The sequence below is a fragment of the Girardinichthys multiradiatus genome, chromosome 20 (assembly GCF_021462225.1).
Source record: "Girardinichthys multiradiatus isolate DD_20200921_A chromosome 20, DD_fGirMul_XY1, whole genome shotgun sequence".
NCBI classification, from domain to species: Eukaryota; Metazoa; Chordata; class Actinopteri; order Cyprinodontiformes; family Goodeidae; genus Girardinichthys; species Girardinichthys multiradiatus.
This window is the reverse complement of record NC_061812.1, coordinates 45,711,925-45,729,750: the sequence shown is the minus strand read 5'-3', so window position 1 is coordinate 45,729,750 and position 17,826 is coordinate 45,711,925. Positions and strand designations below refer to the sequence as shown.

Here is a 17,826-nt window from a genome sequence, read left to right as displayed (position 1 = left end):
ATAAAAGAAAAGTGTTTTTAATACAAAAAACGTCAACCTTCAAATAATCATGTACAGTTATGCACTCAATACTTGGTCGGGAATCCTTTGGCAGAAATGACTGCTTCAATGCGGCGTGGCATGGAGGCAATCAGCCTGTGGCACTGAGGTCTTATGGAGGCCCAGGATGCTTCGATAGCGGCCTTTAGCTCATCCAGAGTGTTGGGTCTTGAGTCTCTCAACGTTCTCTTCACAATATCCCACAGATTCTCTATGGGGTTCAGGTCAGGAGAGTTGGCAGGCCAATTGAGCACAGTGATACCATGGTCAATAAACCATTTACCAGTGGTTTTGGCACTGTGAGCAGGTGCCAGGTCGTGCTGAAAAATGAAATCTTAATCTCCATAAAGCTTTTCAGCAGATGGAAGCATGAAGTGCTCCAAAATCTCCTGATAGCTAGCTGCATTGACCCTGCCCTTGATAAAACACAGTGGACCAACACCAGCAGCTGACACGGCACCCCAGACCATCACTGACTGTGGGTACTTGACACTGGACTTCTGGCATTTTGGCATTTCCTTCTCCCCAGTCTTCCTCCAGACTCTGGCACCTTGATTTCCGAATGACATGCAGAATTTGCTTTCATCCGAAAAAAGTACTTTGGACCACTGAGCAACAGTCCAGTGCTGCTTCTCTGTAGCCCAGGACTGGGGAATGCGGCACCTGTAGCCCATTTCCTGCACACGCCTGTGCACGGTGGCTCTGGATGTTTCTACTCCAGACTCAGTCCACTGGTTCCGCAGGTCCCTCAAGGTCTGGAATTGGCCCTTCTCCACAATCTTCCTCAGGGTCCGGTCACCTCTTCTCATTGTGCAGCGTTTTCTGCCACACTTTTTCCTTCCCACAGACTTCCCACTGAGGTGCCTTGATACAGCACTCTGGGAACAGCCTATTCGTTCAGAAATTTCTTTCTGTGTCTTACCCTCTTGCTTGAGGGTGTCAATAGTGGCCTTCTGGACAGCAGTCAGGTCGGCAGTCTTACCCATGATTGGTGTTTGGAGTGATGAACCAGGCTGGGAGTTTTAAAGGCCTTAGGAATCTTTTGCAGGTGTTTAGAGTTAACTCGTTGATTCAGATGATTAGGTTCATAGCTCGTTTAGAGACCCTTTTAATGATATGCTAATTTTGTGAGATAGGAATTTTGGGTTTTCATGAGCTGTATGCCAAAATCATCCATATTAAGACAATAAAAGACCTGAAATATTTCAGTTAGTGTGCAATGAATGTAAAATATATGAATGTTAAATTTTCATCATTACATTATGGAAAATAATGAACTTTATCACAATATGCTAATATTTTGAGAAGGACCTGTATATCCAACTAAGAATCTGTAAAAAAGACTTGAAAATGTATCTACACAGATGCTCTCCATCCAATCTGACTGAGTTTGAGCTATTTTGCAAAGAGTCATGGGCAAAAATGTAAGTCTCTAGATATGCAAAGCTGGTCCCGACATACCTACAAGGACTGTAACTCATACTGTTTTTGGATGGGGACAGACTGACAATGCCAATACTGTACTGTTCAGACCACCTAAACAGTAGAACGTTATAACGGTGGTTCCTCAGTAGAGCTGCAAAGATGTTCCCTTCTTTAGGCCTTCTTTTGCCAGATGAGAACTTTAAGAATCTCAACCTTGCTAAGAGCAATGAGAACATGTGAGGGAGAACTCCAGCAGTTCCTGCTGAGTGATAGAGGCAGAACAAACTGCATCAATGTTGTTTTACCTGGTGCTCCCATGGAGAGGTTCACTTCCCTTCCGCCACGAGATCACACCCCAAGGAGACATCATGGGCTTGCACTCAATGAGGATGTCTCCTCCTACTTTCACCAGCGTCTGACTCTTTAGTTGATTGTGAGAAAAATCCGGGGCAACAGCTGAGAGAAGAGAAGCAAATTACAACCGTTGTTTGTGAAAGCATCTTTGTGAAGACTTTCATTTGTATGAATTTATCACTGACCATTTATCTCCTAACAAACATGTAGCTCAGTGTGTTTTTTTCTGCATCATTTTGCAAAATGAGTTCATTAGGAAGCAGAATTTTCCACCATGGATAATTCAAAGAGATGCGATTGCATAATTAGTAATCAAACATCTGATGCGGAGTTCAGCAGTTTGATATAAGTTCATAAGTATTATTCTCTGTCAGACGGTATGCGACCACCTTTTATTTCTCTTGGCTACAAAGAAAGCATGAAGCTGTGCCGGTGTCTCATACCACCCAGCACTTTGTTTCTTTAATCTGCACCTTAAGTTTGACCTTGACACTTGGCTATGTTGAGCCTAATCAGCGACATCATCCGAATGTGATATGTTGGAGTTTAAAGGAAGAATAAAGGCTGAGATTGAAGACTGACAGTCTAGACAAGGCAGATGGGCCTAGACTCCTCAGCAGAACAGCCCTGGTATACATCACTGTCAGTCTGACACAGTCATCTTATAATGAATGCTATTCAACTAGGGGCCGAAAAGAGAGGGGAGTCATCTGACAGCACGGAGTACATGGTGGAAGACAAATCAAACTTTAATATAGATACAGATCAGGAAAAGTTTATTAACACCAATGATAAAGATGTGTTGCAAGCTCTAGACATGAGCTAACACTGCAAAATTCTAAAATAATCCCACCTTTAATTTTAGCACATTTATTCGGTGGCTAAAGAAATCGCGTTACAAGAAATAAATGTTTTGAATAAAATCACAGATGGGTAAATTGTTAGTATCAATGTTGTTGATACTTTGGACAACCCTTGATTTACTAGAAAACAGAATTCAGTGTTCTGATCTAACATTTTACAAGGATTGAGCTTTGACCATTTCTGTCTTCAGGTCTTCTAGTGTCATGGGTAAAGATGCACAATACATTAAATCACAGATTTTTGTTGGCTATTTTATTCCAAGTGCAGTACAATGATGCACTTACCCTAGATATATTTTAGATGATGCTCCTGAAAAGTGGTGGGAACTTTTAAAGGTAAAAAGAAAGAAAAAAGCTAGGAAAATCTGGGTCAAATTGTATCAAAATATTCAAGATGAACCTTGCAGTTGCTTTAGTTATAAATATTTGCAGCCTTAGTCCTGATTCCTCTCTTATGGTCTCTTCTCTTCAGCTATTCCTAGATGGTTTCTGGAGGACTTTAAGTTATTTGAACAAATTAAACACCCTATAACAGTTTGTGTTTTTCTAACATATTTGGACATATGAACATTTATACAAATTTCTAAAATATCACACAAGCATATGTCATCAGGTGGACATGATTAGAACACTGTTATTCAACATTTTCAAGGGCAAACACCATGACACTTCCACCCCTCAGGGGATTGTATGGCAGCCCAACTTCTGTTAGTCTGCCAAATAATTTAGCTTAGACTTATCTGTCCAGAAGACATTATAAAGAAGTTTGTGAACTTCCTTAGATACCAAGCCTGGGACATTTGCAGTTGTTTTGAATGTCCTCTTTCTGTAGACTACTCTCCGGACAGTGTAATGGCTGATTTCAAATTCTCTTGAGATCTCATCAAACTGTCCAAGACCCCTAAGCTGGAAAAAACCCCATCCTAATAAGGGCCTCATATGCACACCCAAAAAAATGTCTACGCCAAACCTCCTTAAAGGTGCAGAGTAATTAGCATCTCATCATGTGCAATGGACGGAATAAATGAGGTGGTGTCCGAATGTATTCCTTAATAGAAATGTAACTATTTTCTTCTGTTTTTATTGTTTGTTTATCTTACTTGAAGTTTCGGCATTGTTTAAATTGTTTTAAAAATACATGAAAAAACGTAGACTTTAACTGGTTGATTGAACATTTTTTATATCAATATTTTTTCATGGGAATTTTTTTGCCATAGATTTAATGTAATAAAACTAAAGATGATTGTTTTTTGTACATTTTCTGCTGTGAGATTAAGCTGCTGAAATTAAAGCTGAAAATATTTTAAGGATTATTACACATCTATACCAGGGCCCCCACACATTTGCACCCATTAATAGGTTGTTGCTTGTGTCTTTATAGAGCACAACCACACGTTCACACTGAACCTTACCTATGACTCGGAGCTCTGCATTGGAGTAGACCTCTCCGTGCTTATTCCCCGCCACACACTGGTACATTCCGGTGTCAGACAGGGTTAGCCGACTGATTGACAGAATCCCATTGGCAACCTGTAAGCGCTCCTGTGGACACAGAGACACGTGCCTTTAATATGCCTTTTCCTCCCAGTGCTCATCTACATAAAAACAGCCACGCAGCAGGCCTGTGAATTATAGTGCAGAAGTGACAGACGTGGCAATAAATCTAGGTTTTCATCACTAATGGAGGGAAAGGCTTGAGTGGATGGAGGCAGGCTAGCAGAAAATGACCCTAATCAATCTACATGTTTATGAGAGAGAAATAAAACCATGCCCTATTTATATCCCCCCACTGCACCACAGGGCCTGTTTCCCCTTCAGCACAAGGAGGGGATAAGAGGGGAAGGAAAATCATAACATCTGAAAATTGCTTTGCAGATCCCATAGGTATGCCCTTTACATACTAAGTGATGTGTACCTGGTAATGCTTGTAGCTTCTCTTCATCTGTTTGGACTATCATATTTAGTCCCCCTGCAAGGGAAATCAAGCTTACACTGAGCCATCAAATCAAAATGTGTTTAGTCACTGAAGAGCACGACGAACCAAAAACTGGGCTGGCTCACTTGATCAGCTGAACATTTCAATCTCCAACACCCTCGCCTGTCAGGAAGAAACCATGTAGCTATGCCTTTTAAAGTATGTGATGCTACAGCAAATGTAGCCTAATTTCCAGCAATGCCACGTTGCCGCATTTTAATCTTTTGTGTTATATCCTGTGGTATAAACACTGCAGCTTTGTCCAATATCTTTGTACAAATTTGCCATACCAGCAGCAGTGTAGATGCCATTTAGTGGACCTGAAACACAGACTCAGAAGCAATGGAGCAGGAAGAAGTAGTGCAAAACTTGTCACTGTAGCCATTTTTTTTCACTATGCCGGTCAAAGGGAGTAAATCTTCATCTATGATAAGTTTGTGTGATGTTGTTGATGTGCTATTGCTACGCAACTTACGGAATGAAGACAGTATTTATGATGTGTCCTGCAAACGTATGTATGCCTTATTAATATTTAATGTCATAGACCAACACAAAGTAGTTTATAACTGTGAAGTGAAAGGAAAACAATGCATGGTTTACACAATGCTTTGCAAATAAAAAACAGAAAGGTGTGGCACACAATTCTGCTGAGCCTCCTTTACTCCTGTAGTCCTAAATAAAATCCCAATCCCTTCCACTTTGTAATAATACCAATAGCAATGTAATGTGACAAAATCAAGTTCAATTAATATAAATTCTTCACTGCACATAAAGATAACAGTTTGCTGCCATTGTCTTATCTGTTTGATCTGGGCAAATAATTTAATCAAGGCAAGAGTTGTTTTCACCTGAAGCTTATTAGTCACTGCAATAAAATTTAACGAAATGCGAATTACAAAATGCGAATTTGGTTGCGTTTATTTTTTTTGCTAAGCAGGGTAGAATTTCTGTCTTATCTTGAGCTTTTAGTACTTGTATTAAGAAGTGATAGAAGACTATCACTCCTTAATACAGGTGCTAAATGTTTTGGGGGCTGTCATCCACCTCTGTGCACCTGTGTGAGGTTTTGGTTTTCCTCTGGCTCACCTACAGTGTCATTAGAGCCCATCTGAACTCCAAGGGAGATTGAGGTGCTGTCACATGAAAATGGAGGCTGTCCTCAGATCACAAACTAATCACGCATCTGAGCAGGTTGTGTCTACAATTTCCATAACGTTCAGGGTGAACATCCCTTCTGGCAAGCGAGGCAAATGGTGGCGGATATCAGTCTAAGCAAGGGAAGCATTCCCATTTACATCTGCTATTAATTAACCATGACGTTCCTCTAAAATCAGCAGTTTTTCACTCTGGGACCTGGGGGGACCATCTGCACACCTTCTGCAGAGCGAAAATGATTGGCAATGTCATGTGCCAGCAACACTGAGTTGATTTGCTTTATACAACCTGCGGTGTTTATAAATATGAGAATAGTGTGTCTGGTTGGTGGTGGACTGTTTAAAAGGTTCCTTTTCAATATTCATGTATTCCAAACCTTTGCTGACTTATATTAGAATTGTCCACAATCCCTTTTGAACCCATTTTTAGAGTATAAAAAAGTGTACAATGAATTTATTGCATAATTTTATGTTGAGGTACAGCTTTAAATACAAAACCAGTGGATAGATTGATGGGTGGATAAATGGATGGATGGATGGTATTTTTCTCATAATTTTATTTCTTTTTTTCAAGGTGATCTGCAAAGAACCCAAATTTAACTGGAGACTTTTCCAGACACAGAGGGAACCCTGAGTTCAATCCAAAATCATCTCTTAGAGTGGCTTTGAGAAACTAATGTAAAAATTAGCATGACTTCTTTTTCTCCAGAGTTTGATCTTCAAAACATGAGAAAAGGAAAATGTCACTATGGGGCTGAGTGTGAGAAACTATTAATGTTCACCAGAGCAGAACAGTAAGATAAATCTGCTAATTGTTTCCAAAGATCTTTGATTAATTTACCATATGTGCCCAACTGAAAAATAAGCATAGCAGCAGACAAGAACTAAGCCCCCAAGTGGCTTTACAGTGAGAGGTACAAAACCTTTAAGCTGAACCTCCTCACTTAATTAACAAGCAAAGCAGGGAATTTCAACCATCTCCCCATTGCTAAAGCGGGGAGCAGTTAACCTGACTTTTAATGGGATTATTCACTACCTAAATTCTGAGGCTTTTGCTTAAGATGTCTAAAAGGAAAAACCTCAGTTCAAGTGCATTATAGTATCTCATATGTATAGAGGTCCCATAGTCCCCTTAATGCAATAAATCCCATTTCACAAAGGAGTTTCCTTTTAATTGCAGAGCCTCTTAATCCTGAAGCCATAGTCAATAAAGCAGGAGAGAGTGAAGTCCTTCAGATGAAAACAGCTGCAAGAAAAGAAACATTTGAATAAGCTACTGCTTTTTGACCCAGACAAGTAATAAAAATAACCACCATGGCAAATGTCCAGACTGGAAACAGAAGCATGTCCGCTTTAAGTCTGAGAAAAAGAAAAAAAACTATAGGAAATTTATTTGTCTCATACTCTTATGTTGGTGCTTGTTAATTAAATGAAAATATGCCAACAGACAAACACTGTTTAGACAACAAGAGGTGCTGCTGAAAACAAACGATGATTAAAAGAAGAAAAACAACAGCAATGTGTGTGTTTAAAAAAAATACAGTGTGAAGAAATATGCTATTTTCCACATTTGGCTAATTTATCTCTCAGAGACAACAAGGATTCTAAAACTGCATTGATCTTCTCGCAAGAAATTACTTTATTTGTTTTTTTCTTCTTCTCTGCTGTAAGCAGTGCACATATCAGCCCCTATGAGGCTGTAGTGAAAGTTGCACATCTCTCTGTGGAATGCTCTGGGTCAGCTGAGCTAAAAATTCTATGAATGCCGATGTGCATTTGTCTGCACATTTACAGGGCTCAGTTTGACTGCCTAGGCCTTAACACAGGTACAATCAGGACAGACACCTATCAGCAGTCAACATGGGCACCCTTTTATAGGGTGATCGCTCCTTCCCAAAGTCGGAAAACAATCACTAGAAATCTAATCCAGCGAAGAAGCAACTGAAAAAGGGATCTATTGATTCCCAGTAATAAATAACAACCAATGGTGAACCCCATCCTCTCACCCTCCCCACTGCTTCTAACACTGCTGACCTTTCCCTCTTCCACTCATTAAGCCACAGTGGTTAATGGTGGCATTTCAAACAATGCAGCACCTTTGCTGATTAATCCATTCACCCATACATTCTGAATATATCTATTTATTATGTCTATGTTAAGGAGCAATGTGCTGCAAAAACATCAGGGCAGTCAATGTAACCTTTAATCACACACCAAGCACTGCCTCATCCCCAGATGGGTGAGTGTGTCAGCTGTTTACTCCTAGCACTTTCATTTGAATTTATTTACCTCATCATAAAGTGGTAAGTGCATTGACATAAAGATAAGAAAATAAATCTCATCACATGTAATAGAATATTAAATCTTTTTAAGAAACTACCTAATTTGGAAACAAGGAGGTTTTTTTTTCACACCACCATAAAAAGGTGTGGATAAAACACATTGCTGTTGGTGAAACAGGATGTTGATTGTACTCCCCTGATAGTAAACTAAATCTGTTTTTTTATGTGAAAGAGGCTGCGCTGAGTGGAGCGTTGCCTCCGGTTATGTGGTGACAGACCAGGTTCATTCCTACCACATGTAGAACACTCAAGCATTGATCTATATCCTCTGGTGTGTTTGTCACCTTCCTAGCATAATGAGGCAAATTAACATAATGGCAGTTTATTTATCAAGTGCAAGCAGTGCCTCAGTGTCCAATCAGTCAGCTTAAAAGTACCCAGAGAAAAACAAAAAAAACCATAAAATGTAATAATCTAAAATAAATAAAGAAATCATACTTTTTTCACATGTCATGATGAGATAGAGCATTTCTTGTGGGAACACTAAGGGGGGCAGGAAGCAAAAAGGAATGAATTAAGTATCGTGTTTAAAAAAAATAAAATCTGCTTTTCATCTGTGGTGGGACAGATTTAATACTGAAGTTGGAGAGAAGAGATTTAACAGATGATTAGCGTAGCTTCTACATCACTGTGCTTTCAGACTACCATTAAACACTTGGCTTGTTTCTTTGAACAGTAAAGCATAATTGGTTGTGGTCCTTTGAAATATGCTGGTTTGTGGAAGACAATAGCATTAATAACAGAGAGTAATGTATGCTAGGTATCAGGTCAAGGTTGATCAGGCAGCACAGTAAAGCTCTGGGTACAGTGCGTGGATTTTTGGTATTCTTCATTTGGTGCTACTAAAATTGAGAATGAGACCTGTAAACAAGCTGTGTTAGTGCACCCAACCTTGAAGTATGGAACTTTATCTTTGAGTGTGGAGACATCTGATAGATCTCACCTCTGCAGACTCCAGGTTTTCTCCATTCTTCATCCATCTGTATGAGGGTTTTGGTTTTCCAGTGGCTTTGCACTCCCACACCAGTGAGTCATCGATGAGCTTTTGGACATCTTGGGGTTTCTCAATTAGATGAGGTGGAGCTGGAAACATGGAAAGGCAAAGTATACAGGATTACTGAATGGAAAAAGGTTGTTCAACAATTAACTGGTTATATGTGACTGCAAAACTTTCAATTATATACTTATAAAATATAAAAATAACTTATTTTTAGGTTGAAACAAAACTGTGACCAGGCAACTTTCTTCTAAAATTTTGTATGAGATCTATTTATTTAGGTGTACCGTGACAAATTCCCATGAACTGGCAAATACCCCTCACACTGCTTATTTCCTGGACCAACCAACCAGCCAGCAAGCCAGGCATCCAACTAGTCAATCAACAACCATCCATCAATTGAGCCAACAAACCAACAGATCAGGCATCTAATCAACCATAAAACTAACTAACTAACTAACTAACTAACTAACTAACCGTCCATACATCAATCAACCATACTACTAACGAGTCAATAAACCAACCAACCAACCAACCAACTAGCAAAAAGCCAATCAATTAAACAGCCAAACAACCAATAAACCAACCAATGTTGGTTTATTTGGTTGGTTTAACCAACCAACCAAATAAATGACCAATCAACCAGCCAACAAGCCAACAAATCCAACAACCAAATGAACCAAACAAAATGATCAGCCAACAAAACTACCAATCAATTAAATAAATAAAACAAAAGGTTAACATTAGTAGACTTAGAATTAAACTTAACAAGACTGACAATGGATGGATGGATGGATGGAAGGATGGATGGAATCCACTCATTCTTTGTAGCAGGTACAAATAGCCACCTTTCTGTAGTTTGTCATCTTTTAGTGTATCTCCACTTTAAGTACTACAATCAGTTATTGCTGAAATGTTACAGCCCTACATGATAGATGGTCAACAGAACAAGAATATACGATGAGTGGTCTAGTCCATGCATACTGATTGAATGTACAACCCAACCTGGAACATATTATTAAAAAAGGAAGAAGAATTGTGACCACAGCATTTCCAAGAAACAACTGTTTTACATGTGTTCTTTAAAACCCAGAACAAAAGCCCCTGAATCTGATTGTTTATTACTTTAATGTTGTTTTCTTCAGAACTCCTTTTACTTTCCTAGAGTGGTTACACCTGAATGAAAGTGATGAATACTGGATCCATATATATATTAGGGTGGCTCCCAGTGCCATAAATCCTCTTTGTTTAATAGAATTTGAGTACACGATGGTATAATTATACAGGAAGAGAATTGATTTGTGCTGTGTCATGCAGGTAACCAAAGGCTAGTTAATGGTTCAGTTGAAATAAAGGTAAATAAAGCCAGATTTGTAAAGATCTTGGTGTACAATGCTTTCTACATTTTTCTTGATGTTCAGGTCAAGGCTTTATCACCCTATGTCACAGAAGGCTTTTGGCAGGATTAAATGAAAGGCTGAGTGCACTTTCCCATTCCACAGACCTCACCTAATGCCACTCTCAAGGACTGACCTTTGTCAAGCCTTTTCACTAAAAGCCTACACTAATTAGCTCCCACTATACAATATGTTGCCTTTGGGTGAAGCAGAAAAGCGCAGGGAGAAATCCACTGCTATAAACATATATCTTTCATTACAGCTTCAACATGGAGGTGTAGATGTTAATTTGTGTGTGTGTGTGTGTGTGTGTGTGTGTGTGTGTATGTGGGGGGTAGGTGGTGGTGGCGGGCGGTGGGGAGCGTTGTACATACACAGACAAAAGACCAATAAGAAGGCCAACATAGCGAAAGCAGGTCGGTCTGGTGTACTTGTAGTGCCATAAAAAAGTATCCCCCTCCCCTCTACATACTTCTTCTCTTTCCTGTTTTTGTCACACTTGTTTTTTGTCACAGTGTTTTAGATAACACAACGTTTAATCTCTGACATACCTTCTGTAAACACAAACAGCAATTTTGAAATGATGATTTCATTTACTTTTTCACAGTGCTCTATCTAGAAATCTGGCACATATTCAGGATCAAAAAGCATCCTGGTTCAAATACATATTTGTATCTGTGAAGCCCTCATTGTACTGGAAGTCTCTAGGAACCCTCTAGCAGATCAGGAGGCTCTCCAAGGTTAGTTGAAGTGTTAACATTTAGCTTGCATGGAGGTGATGCCTTCGCCGTCTGTCCAAACAGTGAAACCATTACCATTTTCTTTTACAGGAAGGGGCCAATAGGCCATTGTTTTATTTATTCTGCTGCAGAGAAGAGGGTTTAGCTCTCAAACGGTACAACATACAAGATCAACTCTAACCTTTACTGTAGCTTTATTCTTTCACAAATGATAGGAAAATACAGGCAGCTTTTAATACCTCCTTTTTTCAATTCCTAAAATGGCTGAGAAATGGTTGAGATATTTAGTAGAGTTCTCAATAAAGTCCATACTAAATGGTGCAGCAACTCTCTATCACAGCCTGCCAGACAGGCCACCTCGCTTTCAGCACCTTTTGTTGCCGTCGTTGCTATTTCTACCCTCACTATCAAGGTGCCTCACTCCATCCCTCACCTGCTGCGTACATATTGACTCTCAGTCAAGGCAGGCAGCCTTCATTTGACGTCAAGAGGCTAAAGCAGAGGAAAGATGGAAATTTGCCTTATCAGGGAAATCTCTTTGAGATTACGTGACAGTAAGTCTGCAGATAGACATGGAAATGCAACGAGGAAATCATCTGAGTAACATCGTCAACAAGCAAGTAAACAATCACTTATTGTCTTCAAGCTTAACTTCTGGAGGCATAAATTAATTAGATGGTGCCTACATCATGCTCTTAAAGAGCCTCTTGGAAGGCTTGGGTGAATATCAGTTTTCAAGTTTTATATCAGTAGAGGTTTAGCAATACACTTTGACTGGACTATTCAAACACATGAGCATGATTTGATCTAAACCATTTTTATCATAGCTCTGTAGTTTCAGGTTGTTCAAAGAGCTACAGTAAATATCCAATATTTAGCCCTAAAAACATTGACCACCTTCTCTGCAGAACAAAGGCAATTCCCACAGAATGAGCTGCCACCATCATGTTTCTCTATGGGAATGGTACGAGTAGGGTGATATGAATTGTTCATTTTCTGCCACACTTTGCATTTACCATGCAGGCCATAAAGTTGAGTTTTGGTCTCATCTGACCAGTGCACCTTCTTCCACATGTTTGCTGTGTTGGGACCCAACCATGGAAACAACATTAAAACTCCTTTACGCACTTTTCTGGAACTTTCAAAATAAATTGCATTTAACTGACTTTCAGCAACTGAGGACAGGGGGGTAGCAGCAGACTTCCCATGATGCCACTGTCTGAATAAGAGCACCGCCTCTCCAACAAGCCGACCTCTTCCACTGTTCCTCTTTGCGGGACCGGGATCGGAGAGGAACAGCGTCTAATGTCTCTTTGCTGGCAAAAAGACATAACTCTTCAACTGGATCCAAGAGTGTCATAAGATCACGCGATCATATGCACAAGTTAAGTATGAGTGAATAACTGTTTGTGTACCCAGTATTCATTCATAAAAACAGGAATTAAGGAACACGCCTGGCTTGACTTTCTCTCTGAGGCCTGCAGAAGCAAACAGTGTCCCAGAGAAGTCCCTGCAGAGACGCTGTCTCTACAAGCCGAGTGAAGCGGTTTTCCTGGCTTGAGCGGAGGACAAACGAGTAGCCGCATCATGGCAGTTAACATGCAGTGTGGTCAGCGGACAGAACGAGCCGTCTTCCAGCCACAGCTTCGGAGGTTAGCTGGAAGCTAACCCTTTGTTCACAGAGCTCTCTTCAAACTTCATTGTCACACGGACAGCTTTTCCTCAGCACAGTTCATACGAGGTTTGGTTTGGGCAGAGTAGAGAAATAGAAGGATTTAGATTGAAATGATCTAAACGTTTTTCATTTTATGAAGTTTGGTTTTGTTTGTGTTGAACTCAGCTATCTTGGTACTAGCAGAATATCTGCAGCACACATGTTCAGTTTTGTGTTCTTTGTCTGTATGTTTTAAAGTTAAGACAAACTTTATTTAAAGGGTTATTTTAAACACAGAAGATCGGCCATAACGCGCCGTCCACGCTTATGCATTTTAACCCTTTTTTTGACGGTATTTTTAAAGGCGTGGGTTTGATTCTGGTGCTAAGGTATCAGCTTCTTTGTTAGCTTCAACTGCTAACAGGTAAGGACAGTGCTTGCTGCCAAATAATATTTACCCAGAAATGTTTAGTTTTCAATCCAGTAAATAATGTGTCCCTGACATCATTTGACTAAATTTGATAACTAAGTAAACACCATTAAGCCACATTTCTCCAGAAAGCTTTGGCTTTTTTTCCAAAATATGTCCTTAAATGTTTTACCATTCCCTTAATAATATTTCTTGAAATATTATTTTAATAAATAAAGGCAGCTTATTGAGAAATGGTCATCCAGAAGGTTGGTTTTATTCAGCAGATCATTATTTAAAACATTATTTTATTAAAATAATATTTTATCTGATCTTGCATTGTGAATGGTTGTCTAAACGTTTGCTGATTATTGCCTAAGTTGGTTCCACTTCATTTCCAGATTCTTCAAGATAATCCTTGGTTCTCAAACATAAACATTGCATGGTAATGTTGCATCACTCTTTTGGTCATGATTTTCAAACATCTTTAATCAACTTGTTTATATTGTACATAGCCCATTGGTCTTCATTATTCTTTAATTCTGCTTGGTAGTTTAGTTGGATTGTTTTAGCATAGTAAAGAGTTTGTAGATTGAAATATGTTTGACTTTGAGTTGACTTATTTTTGTTAATAAATTCCTGTATTTTAAGAAATTGTGTGAATTCATTCCATGTGTGTGCAGAGTTTTTGCTGTTCAATAATGTCAGAGCTCATCTCACATCTTTCTATTTTGTCCTATTACCATCGCCTTACTGGGCTGGTATTCACAGTACAACCCTTAACAGACCAAAATATTATTTGATAAAATATTAAAATATTAATATTAAATATTCTCAGATTCATAATCCCAACAGCTGTGTCCTCTACATGGCTTGTGTCAATTTGCCATCAGGACTTCTTCTTGTTTTCTTTTAACCTTCTTGATACCAAATTCCAATTTTTTGCTGAAATCCGATTTTTTTGAGTGGTCGTTGAAACCATTAATTACATGCGACCGCCATCAGACTTCAGTCTGGATGGTTCACGACCCCAAATCCTGCGCAAATCATACATTCTCCATCTGCATGCGCAGACGACACATAGCAGCACATTGTTTACGGACGTAATAATAGATGCTGGCATCTCTGTGTTATTATTGAGTGGTTGAGCAATGGTAGACGACAATATTATGACTACATCTTTACAAGACGAAGAAAGGTAAGAAAACATAGAGCACAACTATTATCATTGGCCTTTGTGGAACAGTGACTGCTACTGCTGTAGAGACGTCTGTGCGGATGTGTAGTCAGAGCCAGGACAATGAAAAGTTGGACAAAATGCGACATAACCATTCAGACTGTGTACACTTTAAAAACTCGGCTACGTATCCAGTTGATTACCACATGTGAATTTGGCACAATTAGGATTTTTTTTGGAGGGGAAAAGATCAGAATTGGGTCATTCTGACTGCCATGATAAAGTCATATTTGGGCCGCATTTGTCTGCAGTGTGAACGTAGCTTTAATTTGTGGCTTTAATATGACAAAATAAGAAAAAAAAAAACATTTACAGGTTATAAATACTTTTGCAAGGCCCTTTATGGCATATAATTTCCTCACTAGCAAAAATCTGTTAAATGCTCAATGAACATTAGTTTCTGTTCCTTGATTTAAGGTCCAAAGCCGGCAGGGTTTTTTCTTGCTATATGGTTGATGACATTAAAGGTATGTCCATGGCCACAGCAGCACCACAAATCAAAATCTTTATGTCTTCCTGTTTTACCCAAGGTAGAGCTTTCTTCCTGCTCCAGCATGCTTTGGTGTAGAAGTTATACCCTTATCGATCGTCCCGCTGGCATACACTACTAACAAATGTCTCAAAGGCTTAATTCAGAAGCAGTTCAAAGTAAGATTTTTATCACCTGGCTGCAGGGACGAGATAGACAGGGCCTGACAAAAGACATCTAAAATGAGAAAAGAGTCAGTCAGATGGATTAGTAAGGTTTGGGCTGGGAAAATCCAGGCTGAGGTACATGAAGACAAATTGAGAAAGTTTGATAGCTGACACAGGATGCTATATTCCTTTCTTCTTCACTAATGATCAGAGAAAGTTGCAAGACATGTTTCATCCATTACATTTTAACAGTGCAAAATAAAGATACATTTTATTATAAAGAAAAAGTGTTAATATTTGATTTTACATGGTCTTCATTATATGGTTAACATACACATAGTGTGTATACCTTTCCCATGTTTTGCTTATAACAAACTGGGTCTATAGGAATATTTCTGTGCATGTATTAAAAAGTATAACACCAGACATGACTTTCTTCCTCATCTTTAAAGGTGCTGGCATTCAAAACATTAAACCTTCGTATACATCATGATTCCAACTTTGGGAACCATAAACTGTTTGCAATCTAAAGTGCTGCAAATGATTTTTCCCCCTCACAGGTTTCAGGCGGAGATAACTTTAGTACCTACAAAATGCTGATCATAAATTATTATTATATTTTTTAGGGGAAGAATGATACCTATACCATCCTGGCCCCCTGACAGGGATTAACCACATTTTTTAGTATTAATTTCAGGAGCCACACCCATTACTACCAGAACCTTTCTGGTGACACAAAGTAGGCTAACAGATCTGAAAAGCAACACATGATCTGATCTAAAGGAATTCAAGAACAGAAGAGAAACGGAGTCATTGTCATCACTCAGTCTGGAAAGGGTTAAGAAGTCATTTCAAAGGCCTTTTGGGATTCTAGTGAATCACAGCGAGAGCCATTATCCACAAATGTAGAAAATATGAAGCAGTGGTGAACCTTCCAGGGAGTGGTCAGCCTACCAGAATTACTCCAAGAGCATATTTGATACCTCATGTTTGATACCTCATCTGTAAAAATGGCATCTATGGGCTGATCTCACATTACAAAAAAGCATGTTTGTTATCAAGGATTTCTGGAAAAAATGTGGAGTGAACAGACTAAAGGCTCAATTATAGTCGCAGGACCGCTGACGGCCTGTGAGCCTGGACAAGGTCTGATTTCTTTGACTATTGGGATTGTATTTGGGAGATTGTTTATACTCGGCAGGACAGCTGACATGATATCAGATGCTTTGAACCTCAAGGTTTTAAACAAGCATTAATTTTAGTGCACAGCAGATGAAGTACAACACAGCTTCCCTCACAATAAGACCCTTCAACATATGTACTGCACTTTGAACTTCAAATCATATATTTTAAAGCTAGCTCAAACAGATAACTGATTTCCACTCATGAAAACATGAAACTAAAAAATAACAATATATATATAACATTTATGCTGAAGCTGGAGTGACTGCACATAATCACAATAATGCAAAAGTTTCACCTTTACAAACCAACTATGATTCAAAAGTGTACTTTCCATTATTGTTGTTTTTTACCTCACAAAGTTTACCTCATTTCTTACATTTCTCAGTCTATTTATCTTGATATTTTTCTGCTTTGATAAATGTCCAATGATGACAAGGCTCTGTTTTCCTAGTGAGGCATTGGCAGAGAGGATTTGGCAAGCTTTATGTCAGAATGTCAGAATGTCGTAAAGTCACAGTCAACTCTCCTGCTCAACATTTAAATTAATTTCATGTACAAATGTGGAACTACTTAAGGAAAGATAAACAGGCTTTCCAATAGTATGAGATTTCTTGCCAGAAAGCATTGTTACAACTAAGAAATAATTTATCAAACACAAAGTTCCTTTCCTTTTGTGCTCAGTATATAAACATTAATATTCAAATCAATGCTTGAATATGTCACAAGAATTATGGACCCCACCAAAAAGCTCTGTATTGTATTCTATTGAGGGACTGTCATTTTGAGGAGACTTGCTCATTCCCGTGGCCTGATGGTGGCAACAGATAGAATGAAGCTATCTGTGACAATTTATTTTGCTTAATCTATTTTCAGCAACATAAAGCCAGATTCAAATAGAAAGAAGATGTGAAATACTTACTAAAATACATACTCTTTAGTAAGGTACAAAAGGTGCATTTGTGAACAGATCAAAACTTTACAAAAATGCTTTATTCATTTCTGCATGTCTTTACTTGTCCTTCAGCCCTTCTATATTTTAAGTAAACAAACAAATTATTGCACTAAAAACGGACTAAAAATGCAATAATTTGTTTGTTTTTACTTTTAGTAAACAAACAAATTATTGCACCCCTCCTTGAAACCCCACCTTAACATGGTGGAGGGGTTTGAGTGCTTGAATGAACTTAGAGGCTATGTTGTCTGGGGCTTAAATGCCCCTGGTAGGGTCTCCCATGGCAAACAGGCTCTGGGAGACAGGTCAGACAAAGAATCGTTCAAGATGCCTTCAGCGGACGAAGGTGGAGACCTCAATGGCCCGATCTCCAGATTCTTAGGCTGGCTCTAGGGACGTGGAATGTCAACTCACTGGGGGGAAGGAGCCTGAGATTGTGCGGGAGGTTGAGAGATATCAACTAGAAA

The 17,826-nt window shown here is 39.0% G+C and overlaps 1 protein-coding gene across 3 annotated transcripts in view; it reads right to left on the bottom strand.

Moving 5' to 3' along the window:
- Window positions 1-17,826, bottom strand: part of cntn4 (contactin 4) — a 318,997-nt gene that overhangs the window by 92,413 nt on the left and 208,758 nt on the right. For all 3 annotated transcript variants that reach the window (XM_047347049.1, XM_047347050.1, XM_047347051.1), the window contains 3 exons: window positions 9,096-9,235; window positions 4,094-4,223; window positions 1,770-1,920 (listed from right to left, as the gene is read on the bottom strand). In XM_047347049.1, coding sequence (XP_047203005.1) covers window positions 1,770-1,920; window positions 4,094-4,223; window positions 9,096-9,235 — 421 coding nt within the window. The remainder of the gene's footprint in view (window positions 1-1,769; window positions 1,921-4,093; window positions 4,224-9,095; window positions 9,236-17,826) is intronic.